Source organism: Physeter macrocephalus, chromosome 16 (assembly GCF_002837175.3).
Source record: "Physeter macrocephalus isolate SW-GA chromosome 16, ASM283717v5, whole genome shotgun sequence".
NCBI lineage: Eukaryota > Metazoa > Chordata > Mammalia > Artiodactyla > Physeteridae > Physeter > Physeter macrocephalus.
This window is the reverse complement of record NC_041229.1, coordinates 63,315,779-63,336,819: the sequence shown is the minus strand read 5'-3', so window position 1 is coordinate 63,336,819 and position 21,041 is coordinate 63,315,779. Positions and strand designations below refer to the sequence as shown.

Genomic DNA, 21,041 nt, shown 5'->3' with positions numbered 1-21,041 from the left:
ACCCGCGTCCCCTGCATCGGCAGGCGGACTCTCAACCACTGCGCCACCAGGGAAGCCCAATCTTTAATTTTTATGTTACTTTTTAGGTGTGATCAAGATTTGTAATAGTAGAATATTAGAAACAATGAAAAGCCTATAGAAGATGGTTAAATAATATGATATAATTTAAAATGATATTTAAAGAGTCTATAGGCATACTTGAACTGAGACAAAGACTCTCAAAGTCTTTGTTTGAATTAGGAATCCAACAGAGTCAGAAGATACAAAAAGGGAGAAAGAAATTCTAAACTTCTGGCTTGAGAAACCTCTCAAGTATTTCAGAAAGCAGAGATATCAGTTAAAATAATTATCGAGCTCATTTGAAAAGACATTATTGGGGCAAGTGGGGAAATTTTAAATTTTAATATTTTAAATTTTAGTAATTTGTGTTAATATTAAGCTTCCTGAGAGCAATACTTTGAGCTGTGGTTACAGAGGGAAAAGGCCTTATTTTTAGGTGGTACATGCTAAAGTGTTTAGGGACAAAGGATCATGATGTCTGCAACTAACTCTCAGGGGTAGAAAAACTACATATTACATTATTAGAGAGATGTAAAACAGATGTGGCAAAAAGTTAACAATTGGTAAATCTAGATGAAGGGGACATGGATGTTTATTGAACTGTTCTTGAGAGGGAAAAAGGGCAAATAATTTTAACAAATGGAATATGAGGCATGCAATGTTTGCATCTAGAATAACAACATGGAAAATAATTAGGAGATGATGCTAAATTGAAAAAAGCAAAACAGAATTATATGTAAAATAAATAAGATACAAATACAAATATATAAAATGTTATTATCCTAAAATATATTAGGGTGGTAGCATTATGCATAATTTTTCTGTCTTTTCCCCAAACTTTGGTGTTAAAATGCTGTACTGCTTTTATACTTACACAAATACTTCTATATGTATTTTTAAACTTTTATCATGGTATATTTCAAATATCATCTTTTATGTCTTAGCCAAAACCCCTCTTCCAAGAGTTTTTCCTAACTACCCAATCTAAAGTGGACCCCAGGCACTCGCTCTCACAATCTTGTTTTATTGTCAGCATAGCACTTACTACTATGTGTATTTATCCATTTTCTTAATTTGTTTTCTTACGTTGTCTAGGTCACCCCTCATATGGTGTAAGCTCCCTGAAAGCAGAAATCTTGCCCAGATCCTAGAATATTGCCTGTAGTTGCTCAACACATATTTGTTGAATGAAAGAATGAAATCAGGTCTTTGTCATCCAACCTCCCATTTTACTGGGAACACTGAAGTCTTGAGAAGGGGAAGGACTTGTCCCAGTTTCCTCATGAGTTGGTGGCGATGTCAGAGCTAGAACTCAAGCCTTGTGACTCAAGTCTCAAAAAGCTCTTCTTTCAAAATGTCTAAGGCCAGAATAGCTCCTGGGCACCAGACAAGTGGCAGGAGTGAGGGAGGATCCACAGCCCATTCCCTTTGTTGCAGTGTGCCAGACGCCCCATAGGTGGCGCCAGCGGTGCTCATTTAGCTCTGGCAAAGTCAGGAAAGTGTGCTAGGGAGACATTTTGATGAGGAGCGGGATGTTTGCACAGCCTTAAATTGCCTCTCTACCGATGGCTCATTAGTTGTGAGGGAGAAAAAATACACAGTAATTAAACAGTGGAGAAATAAGACAACTCCTTGACTGTGTGATCAAAATAACGTCACCAGTGAGGGACGGGTGGACACATTGTGCATCCGGAAGTGATACCCTGAGAAGGACACAACATCACCCATCCAATATCACAGCCTAGAATGCATACTCCGAACCTAATTATGGAGAAACATCAGACAAACCCAAAATGAGGAATATTATGTTAAAGTCAGCGGATAGGGGGCTGGATTTTAAAAAAATGTCTATGTCACTAATGACAAAGAAAAGCTATGAAAATGTTCCACATTTAAAAAGGCTAAAGACACATGACAACTAAATGCAATATCCAGGACTAAACTGGGTCCTGTAGTGGACGGGGGGAAATGCTTAAAGGACATCATTGGGTCAACTGACAAAATTGGAATATGGACAATAGATTACAGTACTGTATCAATGCTAAATATACTACAGTTGATAACTGTGCTGTGGTTATGTAATAAATTACCCTTTTTTTAGGGAATATGCACTGGAGTATTTAGGAGTAAAAGGCCATAGTGTATGTAACTTACATTCAAATGGTGCAAAAAAATTTTTTTTATAATTTAAATATGTAAAAATATATTTTAATATAATTTATCTATATTGTATTTTTTCAATATATTTATATATTTAATTAGAAAAATATCTAATTAGAAAAAATTAGAAAAAATACATACTGGATACAAATAAAGCAAATGGGGTAAAATGTTAATAGGTGAATCTGGGTGTAGAGGGTATATGGGTATTCTTTCTATTTTTATTTTCACAACTTTTCTGTAAGTTTGAAATTGTTACCAAACGAAAATTTAAGAAGAGAAAAAAATGAATTAAAGGATGATTCCAGGCACCTCCTCTGCCCACCCATTCCTCTTTCCATTATGCAACAGTTCAGAGCTTGTACCCTGCCTTATTTGGGTGTGTCTTCTGCTGTCCTCTTTGCTTCCATCTTTTCTCTACTGCAAGGATTGTGTTTGGCTTCTGGACTCTGAGGCCGAGGCCTAAGCTGGAGGAGGTGAAATTACTTCATGGCTGGAAAATGCTACTGCTAGCCTCTGTAAGGGGATGTGGAGAGGCAGTGAAGGGCTCTGAGTTTAGTCTCCATCCTCACTCTGGCCTCCAGGAACTGAGTGTGTCTGTGGGGTCATCTTGTTGGAAGCAATCTGGCTTCAGCTAGGTTTCCCCAGTCATCTTAAAGAGGCATCTGGTATCCAAGGGGCTCAGTTGGGGTGGGTGTGGCAAGAGCCTTGGCAGAATGGGGACAGGGAGGGCTTAGCTATCCTTTCTTTCTGCCTATAGTTTCTTGGAAGTGATACAATCCATTTTCTCTCCTGAGCCTGGAATGCTATACACCCTTGAATCCTCAGGAGTCCTTCCAATCTTCCAACGATTGACTTTGCATTAAATCAGCAAGGTTGGATGTCAGGTAATAGGGAGGTGGAATATTTGCCTCAGGTTTGATCCTGCACTTCTTCCTGAAATGGCTTCTGGTGGTGTTTCCTCTGGCTCCACACCCTTCACGCATGAGTAAAAGAGACTTCATCCCTCCATCCCCATGCTGGGACCTGGTCTGCCCTGTCCCTTACCCAGTCAGGCTCATAGGAGAAGGAGGTCAGTCTCTGCAGTCAGCTGGGAAAAATGAGGAGGGTCTGGACTAAAGCTCCAGCTCCCTTTACTCACCTTGTAAGTCAAGCAGGAAGCGGTTACTCCCTCTTATCTGAGCTCTGTAAATGAAGTTCCGGGATGTGAACTCCCTTAGACATAGCCAAAAGATGTTTGAATGAACCAGTCAAACTTCCAAATGAATGGTGTTTATAATCACTGAACCACTGCAAGACTCATTATTAGCTTTCGTTACTCTTTTGGCCAACTTTGGTAGGAAACCTTGAAGACCATTGACAGTAATAGCTGTCTTGCACTCACAGGTAAGTGAGGCAGTGAGCCTAACGGTTAGGAGCACAGACTCTGGACCAGAACAACCTGGATGGGACTCACACGTACCAGCTGTGTGATCTTGGACAAATCACTCCAGCACACTGTACTTTTGTTTCTTTGTCTGTAAAATAAGGATAATAACAGTACTTATCTCATGGAGCTGTTGTGAGGATTGAATAAGTTAAAATACAGAAAGCATTTGGAACAGTGCCTGGAACAGAGTTGATGATATTAGGTGAGTGAATATCACCTGTATTTTGTGAAAACTAAGACACCAAGATGCTGGCACTTTCTTGGTCCTTCAGGAAGACTTTTACACATGTCAGGACTGCTACCTGGCTGACAGCAATAGTAATATGTAATCAATTATGCAACCCAATTTCAAAGAAGTTTAAAAAGTGAAAACAATGTGGGTTTTAGACTCCATGAAATATAAAGTATTATTTAGTTGTCTTTACTTTTTAAGTTGAGACATAATTCATATACCTAATATTCACTTTTTAAAAGTGTAAAATTCAATGGTTTTTAGTATATTCACAAGGTTGTTCAACCATCACCACTGTCTAATTTTAGAACATTTTTATCACCTCCAAAAGAAATTCTATACCTGTTAACAGTCTCTCCCCATTCTCTCTTCCCAGTTCCTGGCAACCACTAATTTACTTTTTCTCTATACAGACCTGGCTATTTGGGACATTTCATATAAATGGAATCATACAAGATATGGCTTTTTGCATCTGGCTTCTTTCACTTAGCATAATGTTTTCAAGGTTTATCCATGTTGTAGCATGTATCAGTACTTCATTCCTGTTTGTAGCCAAATACAATTCCATTGTATGGATATACCATTTTTTGTTTATTCATCATTTAATGGCCATTTTGGGTTGTTTCCATTTTTGGCTATTATGAATAATGCTTCTATGACCATTTGTGTATAAGTTTTTTGTGTGGACATGTAATTTCAATTCTCTTGGGTAGTGGTCATATGATAACTCTATGCTTAATTTAAAAAAAATTATTATTATTTATTTTATTTATTTATTTTTGGCTGCGTTGGGTCTTCGCTGCTGTGCACGGGCTTCCCCTAGTTGCGGTGAGAGGGGGCTACTCTTCGTTGTGGTGCGCGGGCTTCTCTTTGCGGTGGCTTCTCTTGTTGCAGAGCATGGGCTCCAGGCGCCGGGCTTCAGGACTTGTGGCACATGGGCTCTGGAGCGCAGGCTCAGTAGTTGTGGCACACGGGCTTAGTTGCTCTGCAGCATGTGGGGTCTTCCTGGACCAGGGCTCGAACCCGTGTCCCCTGCATTGGCAGGCAGATTCTTAACCACTGCACCACAAGGGAAACCCTATGCTTAATTGTTTAATAAACTGCCAGACTATTTTCCAAAGCAGCTCTACCATTTTATATTCCCACCAGCAATGTATGAAGGTTCCAATTTTTCCACATCATCACCAGCATATATTATTGTCTGTCTTTTTTATTCTAGCCATCCTAGTGGGTATTAAGTGGTACCTCATTATGGTTTTGATTTGCATTTCCCCAATGACAAATGATATTGAGCATCTTTTTATGTGCTTATTGGCTTTATGTATATCTTGTTTGGAAAAATGTCTTCAAATTCTTTGCCCACTTTTACATTGAGTTATTTGTTTTTTTACTGTTGAGTTGTAGGAATTCTTAATATATTTTAGATACTAGACTCTTGTCACTTATAAGACTTGCACATATTTTTCTCCCATTTTGTGGGTGTCTTTTATTTTCTTGACAGTCTCTTGAAGCACAAGTTTTAATTTGATGAAGTCCAATTTATCTATTTTTTCTTTGGTTGCTTTTGCTTTAGATGCCATATCTAAGAAACCATTGCCTAATCCAAGGTCTTGAAGATTTATAACTGTGGTTTTTCTAAGAGTTTTATTGTTTTAGCTCCTATGTTTAGGTCTTTGATCCATTTTGAGTTAACTTTTGTATATGGTGTGAGGTACAGGTTCAAATATACTCTCTTGCAGTTTTCCTAGCATCATTTGTTGAAGATTATCCTGTCACCCATTGAATTGCCATGGCACCCTTGTCAGTTGTTCAATGATGCAAGGATTTATTTCTGAACTCTCAGTTCTATTCTGTTGTTTTATATGTCTATCCTTATGCCAATATGACAGTCTTGATTACTAAAGCTTTGTAGTAAGTTTTGAAATCAGGAAGTGTGAGTCCTCCAACTTTGTTCTTCTTTTTAACATTGTTTTGCCTCCTCTGAGTTTCTTGCATCTCCATATGAACTTTAGGATCAGATGGTGAATTTCTACAAAAAAAGGCAGCTGAAATTTAGGTAAGGATTGCATTGAATTTGTAGATCAATGTGGGGAGTATTTCCATCTAAACAATATCAAGTCTTCCACTCTATGAACCATTAATTTAGTTTTGGCGTGCACTAACCTGAACTCTATTAGTTTTATCTGAAAAGGGGGCTGGGTCAGACATCCACAGTTGATCAGAAAAACTGAGTTAATTGCTAAATGTTTATTTCCTTTTGAGCTGTGGGGATAAGGTACAGTTTTACTTTTGTCAAGGTAGGAGAAGCAAAAAGTGGAAAGACTTTGTATAAATTGGTAGAGCCTACCAATAATCAAAGAGCTATCATTAGGAAAATTATGGAGTGATGTTTTTGTGATATAGAGTCTTTTAAAAGTCTTTTGAATAACAGAGATAATTTGTAATTAATGTGTAAATCAACTGCTTCTTGACTTATGAAAACTGAAGTCCATCTCTTCCCTCCAAGACTTTGGTATTTTTACTAACAGGGTCAACAAATCCTGGAACAAACTATACTAATTGCTTCTATGTTTTGTTATATTGACAAACTTTGATTCTGATCTCTCTTCTTAAATGTCAAGCAATTTGATATTGCAATGTAACAATGACGTTACCATAGAGTGTTTAAGTAAACAGCATATAACACTTGTTGCCAGTGGTGACGCTGATAATTACTGGACTAGGATTAGAGCCGATTGCTGTGTAGTCATGACCCCTGGAATAGACTGAGCTCCCTTGGCAGTGTCAAGAGTTTGTTGTTGTCAGGGGTCATGGTGTTGCAATCCATCACCTCACTGAGAACTGATGACTTCAGACATGGTAACCAGCTGGGATATTTAATGTAGCTTCCTTGAGCCACTGGAAAACTTCAAGAAACTTTCTGTCTAAGGCATTTACATAAAGGGTTCCCCAAGAAAACCCAGTAGCTCTATGAACATATTGTAGGGAGTTATGTTTTACTTCCTTGTGTAGCTTCTCTGATTCTTCCCTATAAATATTGGTCACATTTGCACATTAGAAATGAATATTTGTCTATCTGTCAGCCTGTCTACCTATTTATCTCTCCATCTATATATCAACATGTTCTACAAAGTCTCTTCTTTCCTTCTTCCTGTCCTTCCTTTATTCATTCTTTCATTTACTAATGCCATGGTTTTTTATTAAATAGCTACTAACTGCCAGCCACTGTTTCAGGTACTGGGAGCAAGCAATAAACAAAGAGGCTGGGTCCCTACCGTCTTGAAGCTTAACTTCCAGTGAGGGAAGAAAGAAAATAAATCAGATTGTCTTAGATGGTGTTCAGTGCTCTAGGACAACAAAGTAAAGTAATGTGATAGACTGTGGGAGGCACTACTTTAGATAGGGGGATCAGGGAAGGCTTCTCTGAGGAGGTGGCATGTGAGCTGAGATATAGATGATGAAAAGGAACCAGCCTTGTGGAGGTATGGGGCAGAGCCTTATAGGCAGAGGAAACAACAAGTCAAAATATCTGAAGCAGCTTAAAATAATACAGTCAATACAATGAAAAAAAAAGGTAGAAATGAGGGAAAATGGAAGAGAGAGAGAACAGAAGAAAGTTGTAACACTGATATGCAAGCAGTAGAGTTTGACAAAATTATTAATGTTGAGCTGCAAATTTGGTTCCTGTTTTCCTAGAAGCGAAGGTGAAAAGGGAAAAGTGATCAATTTCATGGTTTGCTTTCTTTATACGGAAATCAGTTTTTCAAGGAGAAAAAGATTTTTTTCCCTGACACTCAGGATTGCAATACATTAAGGCATAGAGTGATCGTATTTTAGTGTGGATCCACCCCTGCATTTCCCCCAGATGTCCATGTCCTAATTCCTGGAAGCTGTGACTATTGCTTTCCGTGCAAAAAGCACTTTGCAGAGGTGATTAAGCTAAGGACCTTGGGATGGGGAGATTATTCTGGAATTTCTGGGTGGACCCAATCTAATCATTTGGGTCCTTAAAAGCTAAGAACCTTCCTAGCTAGAATCAGAGGGAGATGTAACCTCAGAAGCACGGTCAGAAAGATGCAATATTGCTGCCTTTGGAGATGGAGGAAAAGGGCCATGAACCCAAGGGATGTAGGTAACCTCTAGAAACTGGAAGAGGCAAGGAAACAGATTCTCCCCTAGAGCCTCCAGAAAAGAACAAATCCCTGCTGACACTGATTTTATTCCAGTGAGTCCTGTGTCAGACTTCTGACTTATAGAACTGCCAGATAATACACTTACATTGTTTAATCACCAAGTTTGTGGTAATTTGTTACAAAAGCCATATAAAACCAATATAATTAGATTCATCTTGGTTGCAATAACAGAAACTCAGCCATTTGAACCAGCTTAAGCAAAAGAGTGCATCTTATTATAAAGATTTGGAATATTACATCGAATTCAAAGGCAGGAATGCAGCTCGTTTCAAGAAATAAAATGATCAGGGATGGAAAGCTGTCACAACTCTTTTGGTCTCTTCTCTCCTCTTTGTGAATCTCTTTCATCCTTCCTGTTCTTTTCACATTTTTCCTGCAGCTTGGTTTTCTGCATTTCTCCAGGCCACATGATGGGAAGGCATGTCTGTGGATAGCTTCTGACTTTCAATATTACAGCATTCTATGTTTCTATGTTAGCTACCTAGATTTAGTAAAACTAAAATCTCTCAGTCCTAATTCCAAATTCCTGGGGGAAAGATGTGATTGGGTTGGCTCTGGTACTGCTATTGGAGCAGTAGACTGTGGACAGGTGGCCTAGTTTGTCTGAGGATCAGGGCTAGTGTCCAGAAAAAGATATCTGGCTATACTGGTGATTTTTTTTTTTATTTTAATTTTTTAGATTTTTTTTTTGATGTGGACCATTTTTAAAGTCTTTATTGACTTTGTTACAATATTGCTTCTGTTTTATGTTTTGGTTTTTCTGGCCACGAGGCATGTGGGATCTTACCTCCCCGACCAGGGAGCAAACCCGCACCCCCTGTACTGGAAGGTGAAGTCTTAACCACTGGACCGCCAGGGAAGCCCCTATACTGCTGATTTTAAAATGCAACTTGCAACTCATCTAGGGGTCAATAAATCATTTAACGGGTGGAAACCAGCATTAAAAAGCGATAAAATGCATGTGGAATGGGTAATATTTTATAAAACTTGTTTTAGTTATTAAATGCGTAGGTACCTGTGTACTGGGTGATAATGTAAAACATATTTCTTTTGGTGGATTATCGTCCAAAACCTTGAAAAACCCTGGGCTGGGCAATATGGTAGGATTCTGCTACTGGGATGTAATAAACATCATTCTTAAAATAATCCCTCCAGTAAATTCAGAGGTGTCATGCGTATCTCTTTTTAATAGCATCTCAATATAAGCAGATGGCATAAGGGTAAATAAAGCAAGACTTGGTAGAGACAATTTTGTAAGGGTGTAGAAAAAGTGGTACAAACAGCTTTTTGATGGTCTGGCTTAATTCAGGATAAAACATAGCCCAGTGATTCCCAATCTAGCTTTGTATCAAGCTCATATGAAGATCTTTTAAAAATGGTTTCATGAGATTTACTTAATCAGAATTTCTGGAAGCGTGTCCTGTGAATCTGTATTTAAACACAAAGCAAAACAAATAGAACTCCCTGGATGTCTCTGATATGTAGCAGGTTTGGAACTCACTTGACCCAGAGACTCTGTAGAGGAGGGGGTCATCTGCATGCCTTTCAAACAATTCTCCGTAACTGTAGTTTCCCTCCACCAGGCTTTTCACAGGCATGAGAAAGTGGACAGTTCAAAGTTATTTCTTGGTAAGGCTGTGGAGTGTAAGACTACATAGCTGCTGACTAAAGGCAGATCCACACACTTCACAGCTCAATGAAGCAGATGGTAGAGTTTATCTTCTTTTGTTGAACATTGTGGCACTAACACTCATGCTTGGATAGAGGCAGGGTTGGGGGAGAGAGACAGAGAGAAAATTCTTGCAGGCTATTCCAGACCCTTGTTAGACAACAGTTCTGTCCTCCAGAACAAAGTCTGGCCAATACCCCAAAGTTCTAGAGTACAGGACATGGTGGGGATTATTTCTGTGTTTGGAAAATTTGCAAAACTGAAGGTACCGGTTGCTTACCACGGCCATTATGAGTTTTCAGATGAAGCTGACAGGAGGAACCCGTTGCCAAAGGTGGACTTCTACCTCTAAGCAATAAAATGAATCGACCTGCTGTACCAAGTTCTTGGCTATTAATCAAATAAATTTTAGAGGACATCTGCCTGAATAATTAGGCTAGTATCTGGAGAGTTGAGCCCACCCCTCGTCCCCCCACCCTCAAGGCAGCTGCTAGAGAGCACGACCCGTGCCCGCAGAAGCTATTCCTAGTTCAGGTCAGAAATACATTAGCATACAGCTGGAGCCCGCATTTCTACCCTCTATTGCAGGGGGGCACGCATTCAGATGGTTCCACAGAGCTTTGTGGCTAAAACATATTCCTAGTAATTGTCATTTGATCTCTCAAGAGCCTTCTCAGCGCCTCCGTGGGGACAAACACCCTGCACTCCGGGGTCCTTCCCCCCAGCACTGATATTCATTTCCCTGACTTTTAGGCCAGCTCGGAACCCACTGCAGTGCGAGGCTTACACCCCCAGCTCCAACCAGCTGGACCACGAGGCCTCGAGCCCTGAGCGAGAATACTAGCCTGGACATCACCTCAGTACTGTGATATCACTGTTATAAAGTGTAACATGTCTGCTTCTCTGTCCCCGAGACAGGCTTCTTAGGTCCATCGCTAAGAGGAGCTGCTCGCGGGAACGCTTCTGAACGCACCTGGGAGCAGCCTCCTCGCCAGCCCCGCCGCGGGGAGAAGGCCTTCGCGCCAAGCCGACGCGCTTTGTCCCGATGCGGCCCCCGTCCACCTCCCTAAGGCTACCCCGCCGGCCGAAAAGTTTCTCCAGGTGCGGAATTCCGGACTTGGCGACCACCAGCGCGGAGTGTGCGCGCCAGTCGGGAGCCAGCCCGCCCGACGGCCTGGGTGAGTGGCCCCTGGCGTTGCGGCGCAGGGCGGCCCCCGCGGAAGTGGGCGGTAGGCCCCGGGCTAAAGCCGACCTAGCCGTTGCTATGGCAACGCGCTGGCAAACGGGCAGCTGGGCCTCCGCTGGCCAGTCAGCTGGTGGCCTCCGCCGTCCCTTCCTAGTGTTTCCCGGGGCCCAGACGTTGGGACCTCATTTCCCCCTGGGTCGGTGTTTGGGGTGGTCCCTGGCTGCCCCGGTTCATCTCCACCTTCTCACCTCAACCCCACCTTGGGACGTGAACCTTTTTGAAATTTAAAGCGAATTTACTCTAGGGTAAGTGTAACACATCCTTAAAAGTTCTGAAGTTGTTGGTTTTTTTTTTTTTCCTTTCTCTCTCTCTCTTTTTTTTTTTTTTTTTTTTTTCCGGTACGCGGGCCTCTCACTGTTGTGACCTCTCCTGTTGCGGAGCACAGGCTCCGGACGTGCAGACTCAGCGGCCATGGCTCATGGGCCCAGCCGCTCCGCGGCTTCTGGGATCCTCCTGGACCAGGGCACGAACCCGTGTCCTGGACTCTCAACCAGTGCGCCACCAGGGAAGCCCTCTCTCTCCCTTTTTAATCTTCTAGAGCCTGGCACCTAGTAGGACCTCATTATTTGGTAGTTCTTACAGCACTTAGTGTAGTTGCTTGCTCACAGTGGATGGCACGTTTGAGGAGATAGTATGGCATAAGAGCAGCCTCTGTGTAGACAGGTAATTTAAGCGCTTTACCTCAGTTTCCTCATCCGTAAATGCAGACCACATTTTCTCACAAAGTGTTGTGGGCTCCGAGGAGCCTGTATGTGAGACTGCTTTGTGAACAGTAAATATTGAGCGCTTGGGGTTTAGTTGTAACCGGTGTTTACATGCTGCACGTGGTTTGATTCCCCCTGTCCCATATCAACAGGCAAGGGGGACCTTCTCTTTTGTCTAACCACCAAACAGCTCCAGTATTCAACCAGAAAATAGGGTCATGCATGGGAAGAGGGCTCTGCCAATGGAAAGAAACATCAGCAAGTTTTGAACCTAGACTTTTCTTGTTTTAGACGCTCCTACAGGCTCCCCCGCTTCAAATTACAGCTGCTATGCAGATACCTCACATATTTAAATTTCTAGCTCATGTAAATCTCTAGTGAATCATAACACTATCCATTTAGTTTGCAAGCCAGAAGTCTTGGACTCTCTTTCCATGTGCAAATCATCATCAAGGTCTGTTTATTTTACGTTCAAACCAAACTCAATTCCATCCACTTCTTTCTGTCTCTACCACTGTCACCCTAGACCAAGCTGCCATTGTCTCTTGCCTGGTCTCCTGTTGTAGCCTCCAAAGTGGTCTAAAGGTATTCACCCTATCCTTTCAGTATTCTTGTCTATTCTTTGCCCTGTAGCAAGACTAATCTTTTGAAAATTAAAATTTCATTACGATACCCTTCTTCTGCCCCCCTGCCGCTTAAAATCCATCAGGATTTCTTATTGCTCTTAGGATAAAAGTACAACTCTTTAATGTGGCCGATAAATTGGATGGCCATATATTTTATCATATAGACCAAGATACCTTTGAGAGTAAAAGAGAGTGCTATTATTTACACTGGGACCGTCCCTCAGGCAAACTGGGGCAAATGGTTACTCCTGTAAGGTTACTCCTATAAATGGTTACCCCTATAAGGTCCTGTAGCATCTACCTCCTCTCTAGCCTTATCTTACACTAGGCTCTCCTGGTTCTCTGTGTTCCAGTTACATTGACTCTGAGTCCTTTGTCTGCATTTTCCCTCCTACTACAGGGCCTTTGTGCACGCTTTTCTCCTTCCAGGTATGCTCTTCCCTCTTCTCGTTAACTCTTACTCATTCTTCACTTCTCAGATCAGATGGTTCCTCAGGAAAACTGCCACTGACCAGTCTGTCTAGGACAAGCCCCCTTAGGATATAGGCTCTTCTGACACCAGTTATCTGTCCTTAGTAGCATTGTCCCAATTTTAATTTTGTCTGTGTGTCTGACACATAGTATGTAGTTAATAAATACTTAAATATTTTAATTATAAGAATTTTCCCATGCCATTAAACAGGCTCTCAAAATAACCATCGTGGTTAAGAGCACAGACTCCAGAGCCAAGCAGGTGCATAGATTTGAATTTCAGGTCTGCCACAATTCCTTATATGAAACTCGCGGGGCTATCTGTGCTTTAAAATTCAGAATTTTTCAGATTATAGAAAGACAACATGGTGTATAAACTGCATCCCTTCTAGTGGGGTCTGGGGCAGCACTCTGTAATCAAACGCATTAAGTTTTCTTTAGCAAGATAACTTATCCCAAAGTGGGGTAAGTAAAGACTATGCATACTTTTGCTTCAGTTCATGTCAGGTTTTGCCAACAAATGAATTTGCCACAAATTTATGAGAACACGTGGTGTTCAGAGCTTTTTGGATTTTAGAATTTCAGAAAAGGGCATGTGAGTCTGTGCCAGTGTAACCTTGAACCAATTACATAACTTCTTTGTGCCTCGGATTTCTCAACTGTGAAATGGAGATGATACTAGCACCTACCTACCTCACAGTTTCCATTTCTGTTGTTGGAGGAATGAATGAGTGAATACATGTTAACTGCTTAGGACAGTCAGTGGTCCTTAATCAGTGCTATAGAATAGTCAGCTCTTACTATATCATTTTTATTGGCTCCGTAACAATCCACACTGTGGACAAAGCATAATTTATTTGCAATTTACTTACTGTTGGATAGTTACATTTCACGTACAAAAATGTAGAGATGAATATCTTTATACTTAAATCTTTTGACTAGATTTTTGATTACTGAAGATCAATTCCTAAAAATGACATTGCAGGGTCAAACGGCAGATGAATGCTCTTCATACATGCTGCCACCTTTAGAAAGACTATACCAGTTTACCATCCTGCTATCAGTTTTATGACACCTGTGTTAGCATTATTATTTTTAAAAAATCTTCGCAAATTTCACGGATTAAAAATAGTACCTCATTTTAACTCACATCTTCCATTATTAATGTGTTAAAGCATTAAAAATCTTATTAGCTATTAGATTGCCTGCACAAGCTCTTTGATTGTTTTTATATTGGAGTCTCAGTTTTCTTCTTAATTGTTTAATTGTTTGATTTCTGCCTCCCCAGCCCAGGCAGGAGACAATATGTTGGGCTTTGGCTGGAATTAGTTGGATAAGGTATCCCTGGAGCCTGGGGTGAGTTGTTACTTGCCTGCAGGTTACAGAGCAATGTAGAAAGCAGTGTTTCAGAGGCTGGATCTTGGGGAAACTCTGAAATCAAGATCAGGCTGTTTATCTGAATCTCCTGGCTAACAGGGCTGAGAAGAAAAAGGACATCCGGGTAGGAGGCAAAGGACTAAGGCAGAAGAAAGGCACAGTGATCCTGAAAGCTGGGAGAAAGAAGCTGTAACCTTTTTTTTTTTTTGTAGGGACCTAGCAATTTCTTGTACGGATGAGGAGGGGAATGCGGGACAGGGTAGGGGGCACTTGTCTTGGCCAGACGCTGATTTGTGTGAACTTTTTATAGAGTAAGGATATTATCCCTTGCTTGTCATATTGGGGCATTTCTCCTACAGTTGCCTTTTCTTTTAATTTTTGATGGCTTTTCATTTATGGAAATTAAAACAATTTTATGTTGTTTACTTGTTAACCTTTTCTTTGTTGATTCATTGCTTTTTGTGCTTAGAAAGTGTTTTTCATGCAGAGACCAGTTAACAAACTACATTTTCTTTAAAAATGTTATTTTGTGATGTCAGCAAATCAAGAAAGAGTTAATGAAAGCGAAAGAGAATTGAGTAGTGTGATTTCCAATAAAAAACCTAAAAGATGATGATGTAAAGGGTGATACTCATGTCATCTTCATGTCTCCTTGAAGATAGAAGAAAAGAGCTTATACTGCTGTAAAAGAAACTGACGAAGACTTTTTCTGACAGTCTGTCATAGATCGTGAACTTGTAGAATGGTATCCTTAGAGACTTTTAGAAGTGTCCTGAAAGAGGAAAAGATGTGATCTCTGAAGAGATTTTCTACTTCTTTTATCCATCTGATGTTTCTATATAGTATTTCAAGCACCCACAGTTGTTAGATTCTGAGAAATTATTTCCCTGTTTTTAAAAGAGGCTTAAAAAAGGGAAAATGTAATGTAGAATTAATTGCTGACCTTCTAGGCATTGGTAAGTTAGTGTGCTTTAATATGTGCTTCAGAAAGAATTTCCCTTCCTGCTGAGCTCCAATAGGGATCAATGAGGTGAATTGTGTTTTGCTTGATCTGTCTTAGGGTTCCAGAATGTGAAGAGTAAACAACTTATTATTAAATTGTATCAATATATCTTTTTCTTAGTTTATTAACTAAAATAAATCTTAGGGTGCATGAAAGACTAACCACCTCACAAATTCCTGCAGTTTTATTAACCCAAAGTTGTTTTATTTCAGGAAGGTTTGTAAGATGAGAGGCAGTAACTTTTAGAATTAATCAGAATATCCTTTCTACTTATGATAGACTAATTATCTTTCTTAATAACCATTGACTTTTCAGTTTGACTCTCAATAAGGGTGTGGTATAACATCAGGAATAAAGCAAGAAAAAAAAACTTTATTGATGAAGATAAGTTGATTTAGAAATACTGCTACTGTTTGCCTTAGTATTTGATCTAAATTATGTAGTAGATATTATTAACTATATAAACGTTATTCAACAAGTATTTATTGGGTGCCTACGATGTTCCAGGCATAGTTCTAGAATATTGTCTTATGTTTTTACTTTTACATTGTATGTGTACAAAGTTTGCTTGTGATTCAATATTCTTAACATGAACTGTGTTCACCTGGAAAAACTGGTCATTTGGACTCACACATTCATTCAGAGAATCTGAGGAAATCCTTATGGAAGATGTTCATCCAGTCTCTAAGGTTGAGATGCTGGTAATTGAAAGTTCTACTCTGTTACTTTGTCGTTATCGTGGTGGAATGCTTGTCTGCAGTGACAGAGCTTGCTGGGAGAGAATCCATTTACCGTTTACCAAAGGCAGCGTGTCTGAGGCTCAGTTTCTTATACTTGAATTTTTCAAGTCTGTTTGCTGTCAGCAAATCTAACATAGAGGCTCTTATATCTGCTCCAGGGAGCTCAGCTTCCAGCCAGCTGAGATATTGGGAAGAAAGCAAATATTTATCCTGGGACATTTTTCATGGAATCAAATTAATTTTTCCTCTCAATCTTCTTTATGTTGGTGTGCAGTTTATGGCAATAAAATGCAATACTTCTCATATTTGTTATTATGAAAGTAAACACCAATGTCCAGCAGTGATTTTCAAGTTAACTTAATTGCTTTTCTGTTTTATCTCTTTGATGGTACATGTTATAATGTGTACACTTAGCTCATTTTTATACTTGCAGCTCACCTTTTTTTATTGAAATATAATTAACATACCATATAATTCATCCTTTTAAAGTGTAAAATTAAGTTTTTAGTATGTCACAAGGTTTTGCAGTCATCACCACTATCTAATTCTAGAATGTTTCATCTCCCCAAAAAAGAAACGCCACATCCGTTAGCAGTCATTCTTCATTCTGCCCTCCCCCAGCCCCTGGCAAACACTAATCTACTTTCTTTCCCTATGGATTTGCCTATTATTATGGACATTTTATATAAATGGACTCATCCAGTATGGGCCCTTTTGCATTTGGCTTCTTTCACTTAGCATGATGTTTTCAAGAATCATTTCTGTTGTAGTATGTATTAGTCCTTCATTCTTTTCTATAAACAAATAAAATTCCATCATATGGATATACCACATTGTTTTTATCCATTCCTCAGTAGATGGCAATTTTGGTTGCTTCTTCTTTTTCTTTTTTGCTGTTATGAATGATGCCACTATGAATATTTGTGTGTAAGTTTTTGTGTGAACATATCTTTTCATTTCTCTTGAGTATATATCTAGGAGTAGAATTGCTGGTCATACAGTAACTCTATGTGTGACTTTTTGAAGACTGCCAAACTGTTCTCCAAAGTGGTTGCACCATTCCCATCAGTAATGTATGAGGAGTCTCATTTTTCCATACCATCCCAACCCTTTGTTACTGTCTATCATTTTGATTATAGCCAACTGAGTACGTGTGAAGTGGTACCTCATTATACTTTTGATTTGCATTTTCCTGATGACTAATGATGTTGAACATCTTTGGCCATTTGTATATCTTCTTTGGAGAAGTATCTATTTAACTCCTTTATTTTTTAAATTTGGATTCTCTTTTTATTCTTGAGTTGGAAGAGTTCTTTATATATTCTGGATATTATACCCTTATCAGAATATGATTTGCAGACATTTCCTCCCATTCTGTAGGTTGTCTTTTTGCTTGCTTGGTAGGGTCTTTTTTTTTTTTTTTTTTTTTTTGGCCTCCTTGCCCTGAGGCATATGGGATCTTAGTTTCCCGACCAGGGATTGAACCCATGCTCCTTGTAATGGAAGCACGGGTCTTAACCACTGGACTGCTAGGGAAGTCCCTGGTAGTGTCCTTTGAGGAACAAAAGTTTTAATTTTATGAAGTTCAATATATCTGTTTTTACTTTGGTCGTTTGGCTTTAGATGACATATGTAAAAAACTATTGCCTAATTCAAGGTCAGATTTACTCGTATGTTTTTTTCCTAAGAGTTTTGTGGTTTTAGCTCTAGTATTTAGGCCTTGATCCATTCTGAGTTAATTTTTGTATATGTGTGATGTAGGTGTCCAAATTAATTCTTTTGCATGAGGATAACCAGTTGTCCCAGGCCATTTGTTGTATACCTCACATTATTTGTTTAAGTCAACTTGTGAGTCATGTTTTGGGGAAACAAAATTTGGCTGATTCCTTGTCACCTCAATTAGATGCCACCATGCTACAGAGAAGACATTCTAGGCAAAGAAATATCTGTATTGCTAGTTAGGACTTTGGTTACCATTTGTATGTAGGCTTATAACTTGGTGAATAGGCTTGCAGGGGATGTGTAAGCTTCAGGGCTGCTTCCCCCTCTAATCTAAGGTCTCTCAAGTAGACCCACATAGCTCTCTCCTTGCCATCATTCCTCTGAATTATAACTTGATTGCCGCTTGACCTGTTGGGGAATGGGAAGAGTAAAAGAGGCATTGGAGAGGCCCTTTATAAGCTGGAGAGGTCCTAAAATTTTCCTTCCAGACTCATGGGAGGAACATGGGAAGAGTTGTGAACCTTTCGACAAGGAAAAGAGGGGTATTCTCAAGGGAAGGTAGAGCTTTTTCACCTCTTCATACTTCCCATTGAAAGCTCTACCCTCTGGAATCATGACCTGATTGAGCCTTGGCTTGTTTCAGAACTCCTTTTCCTTGGAATGGAGTGATAGGGAAGGGAGAATTGTGTTTCTCCCAGGGATTCATGTGTGCAGTGTGGGAAAAGATTAGGATTGGGGTCAGGCTCACCTGAGTTCAAATTTTGTCTCTGCATCTCTATCTTTGGTTTCTTTATCTGTAAAATGGGGGTTATAATCCCAATTTCCCAGGATTATTATGAAAAACAAATCAAATATCATATATAAAGTACCTAACAAATTTGTAGCTCCTCAATAAATGCTAGTTTCCCTTTTCTCTTTTCCAAATCTTCTGGGAAATTTGTATAAGTACAGTTTTTTAAAACTCCATAGAATCTTAGCACTGGAAGGGACCTTCATACTCATGACTATATCACTTTGCTGAATCAGTCAAAGCTCTTTTCATGTTTATTCACCTGATTTATTCAGTCGGTTTTTATTGATCACTTAGTGTGTTTCAGGCACTGTTCTCTGTATGTCTGTCATTAGTCAGTAGAGAAGAGATAAAAGACATACATGAGACAAAGCCTGGCACATGATTGTCACCTTACTTATCCTACTTCCCTCATTTGATTCATTCACTTACTAAATTAAGAGCCAGACTATGCTAGATTCTTGGAATATGAAGATACAGTCTTTGAGAGCTTACAGTCTGTTTTGGAGGGAAGCAAACCAAGAAATGATCATATCCCATGGGAGGTGCTGGAAGAGACACATGGATTGGTGCTATCGGAGCTGGAGGAGAGTACTCCGTAGTCTGCTTGGGGCATTCGGGGGACGATGAGCAGAAAGGGAAAGGAATCTGAGGCAGGATGAACAGCAGGCCCAAAAGCCTGGAGGTGGGGAAGAGTGTAGATCTTTAAGGAAGCTGATATCCAGGGGAATAATAGAAGACAATGACTGACAGGCCAGCAGTGCCCAGCTTTACAAAGAGCCTGTTATGCTGGGCTGAGATTTGAGGTCAGTTTGGATGGAGAAGACAGAAGCATAATTTGTAGTTAAGAATTAACAACTGTCTTGGTTTTATTCTTATTTTAAGCCTAGCTTAAAAAAATCCTTTCCTTTGTCTTTTGTCTTTAGCGTTTCCCCCAAGCACCTAATATTTTGGGCTTTTGCCATCCTGCTTCTCTTGTTATAGCATCCTGCCACTTTAATATCATCCTAGGTTACTTGCCTGTCTACGTTGGGATTATGACCTTATCCTCATGGAGAGCTCCCTCTGTGGCTGTATACTCTGGAGGAGTCTCTGTCCTGTTTGCCCCAGGGCTTAGTCAGAAACAGGAAAGACCCATTAGGTTGGCTGAGACCTAGTGGAGAGAGCACTGTTGGAGAAAGCCCAGGTATGCGGGAAGGCCCCTAAACTGGAGGTGCTGTCCCCTGGTGTTTCTGATGTTGACATAGTCATAGCCTCTCTTCTGATCTTCTTCCATAGTCACTTACTGATTGGCTCTGCTTCAGGGCTGTGTCTCTCAGGTCCCTCTTGCTTGCCTTATGCAGAGTAACTGAGGGGTCGAAGAGTGGGGCTCAAGAGGCTTCATCTTGCTGGGGGCAGCCTCCTCCCGATAGCCACTCATTTATCCCCTCAAGACACAGTCTAAACTGTCCCGTCAGACATGAAAGAACATGTCTGAATTTCCAGAGGTCAGTTATATAGGACTTTGTTCTGAGATCCTCCCTATATTATAAGTCATTGAAGGAACTGGCCTTGGAAAGAAGTTTGGTTAGGGCGGGAAGGGAGGGTATGACAGCTGTTTTCAAGTATTTGAAGGGTTGTTCAAGTATAGGAGACAAGGTACCAGATTTTGGTCTTTAATTTTGGTCCTCCTTCTTACTAGCATTTTTTTTTCATCTAAATTCCTTTCAGCCTTAAATCTGTGATTCAATAAATGAAGCAGGCAGTGACTATACTGATTAGATCAATAGATTCTGGAGACAGATTGAGTGGCAGTGTTTTAGCTTTCTGAGCTCAGCCACTAGTGAATTGAAATGGTAATAGCTGTATTTATTATACTCAGAATTGAATGAGTAATTAATAAGCCATTCCTTAGCCCCATATTATCTCTGTTTTACAGACTAATTTTTTTCAATAGGATTTTCTTTTTTTTCTTTTTTTCTTTTTTTAGGATTTTCTTAATTGTATCAAATGTTTCATTCCTAGAATGCTTAACATGTCTGATTCGTATAATCTCCAGGGAAACTAAACAGTCTTAATTACATCCAGTATTTTGATTTCATTTGATTCTTTAGATGAGATTAAAAGTAATTTATTTTAAAGGCTATGACTATATATAACCGTGCTTATTGCAAATTTAGAAAGTTTTGGTCATATTACTTTAGCATTACCAGTTCTCAGGTAATTTAGGTTGTGGACTAGCACATAGTGTGGTTTAATTTCTTTCAGGATGAATAGCTTGATGACACTGTATTTTAAACTCCACCCCCACCCCATTTTTCTCATCACTGTCTTTGGATAGCATTGATTTATATTTTTTGCTTATCTAGCCATTTCCATTGTATACGTTAAGACTTGCTCCCTAGGAAGCAGAGGGTTCTTTGGTTTGACTCTTTCCCAAATATCTGTTTCCTAGTGAATAAATGTTGGTAATAATTTGTGGAGTATGATTTTTAGTTCTAGATGCCGTTTTTTTTTTTTTTTGCGGTACGCGGGCCTCTCACTGCTGTGGCCTCTCCCGTTGCGGAGCACAGGCTCCGGACGCGCAGGCTCAGCAGCCATGGCTCACGGGCCCAGCTGCTCCGTGCGTGCGATCTTCCC

At 40.0% G+C, this 21,041-nt stretch overlaps 2 protein-coding genes across 3 annotated transcripts in view; both read left to right on the top strand.

Moving 5' to 3' along the window:
- Positions 1–21,041, top strand: part of TRIM66 (tripartite motif containing 66) — a 151,819-nt gene that overhangs the window by 57,263 nt on the left and 73,515 nt on the right. Inside the window, exon 22 of the mRNA XM_055091389.1 lies at positions 10,662–10,921. Within this exon, the coding sequence (XP_054947364.1) occupies positions 10,662–10,670 (9 nt within the window). The 3' untranslated portion in view covers positions 10,671–10,921. The remainder of the gene's footprint in view (positions 1–10,661; positions 10,922–21,041) is intronic.
- The window catches only part of STK33 (serine/threonine kinase 33), a 176,872-nt gene continuing 166,701 nt past the window's right edge, over positions 10,871–21,041 (top strand). Inside the window, exon 1 of one of the 2 annotated variants that reach the window (XM_028501585.1) lies at positions 10,871–10,921. The gene's annotated coding sequence lies outside the window, so the exon portion shown is untranslated. Of the gene's footprint in view, positions 10,922–11,413; positions 11,541–21,041 lie in introns of those variants that run through there. The other variant, XM_055091390.1, reaches the window with a different exon arrangement.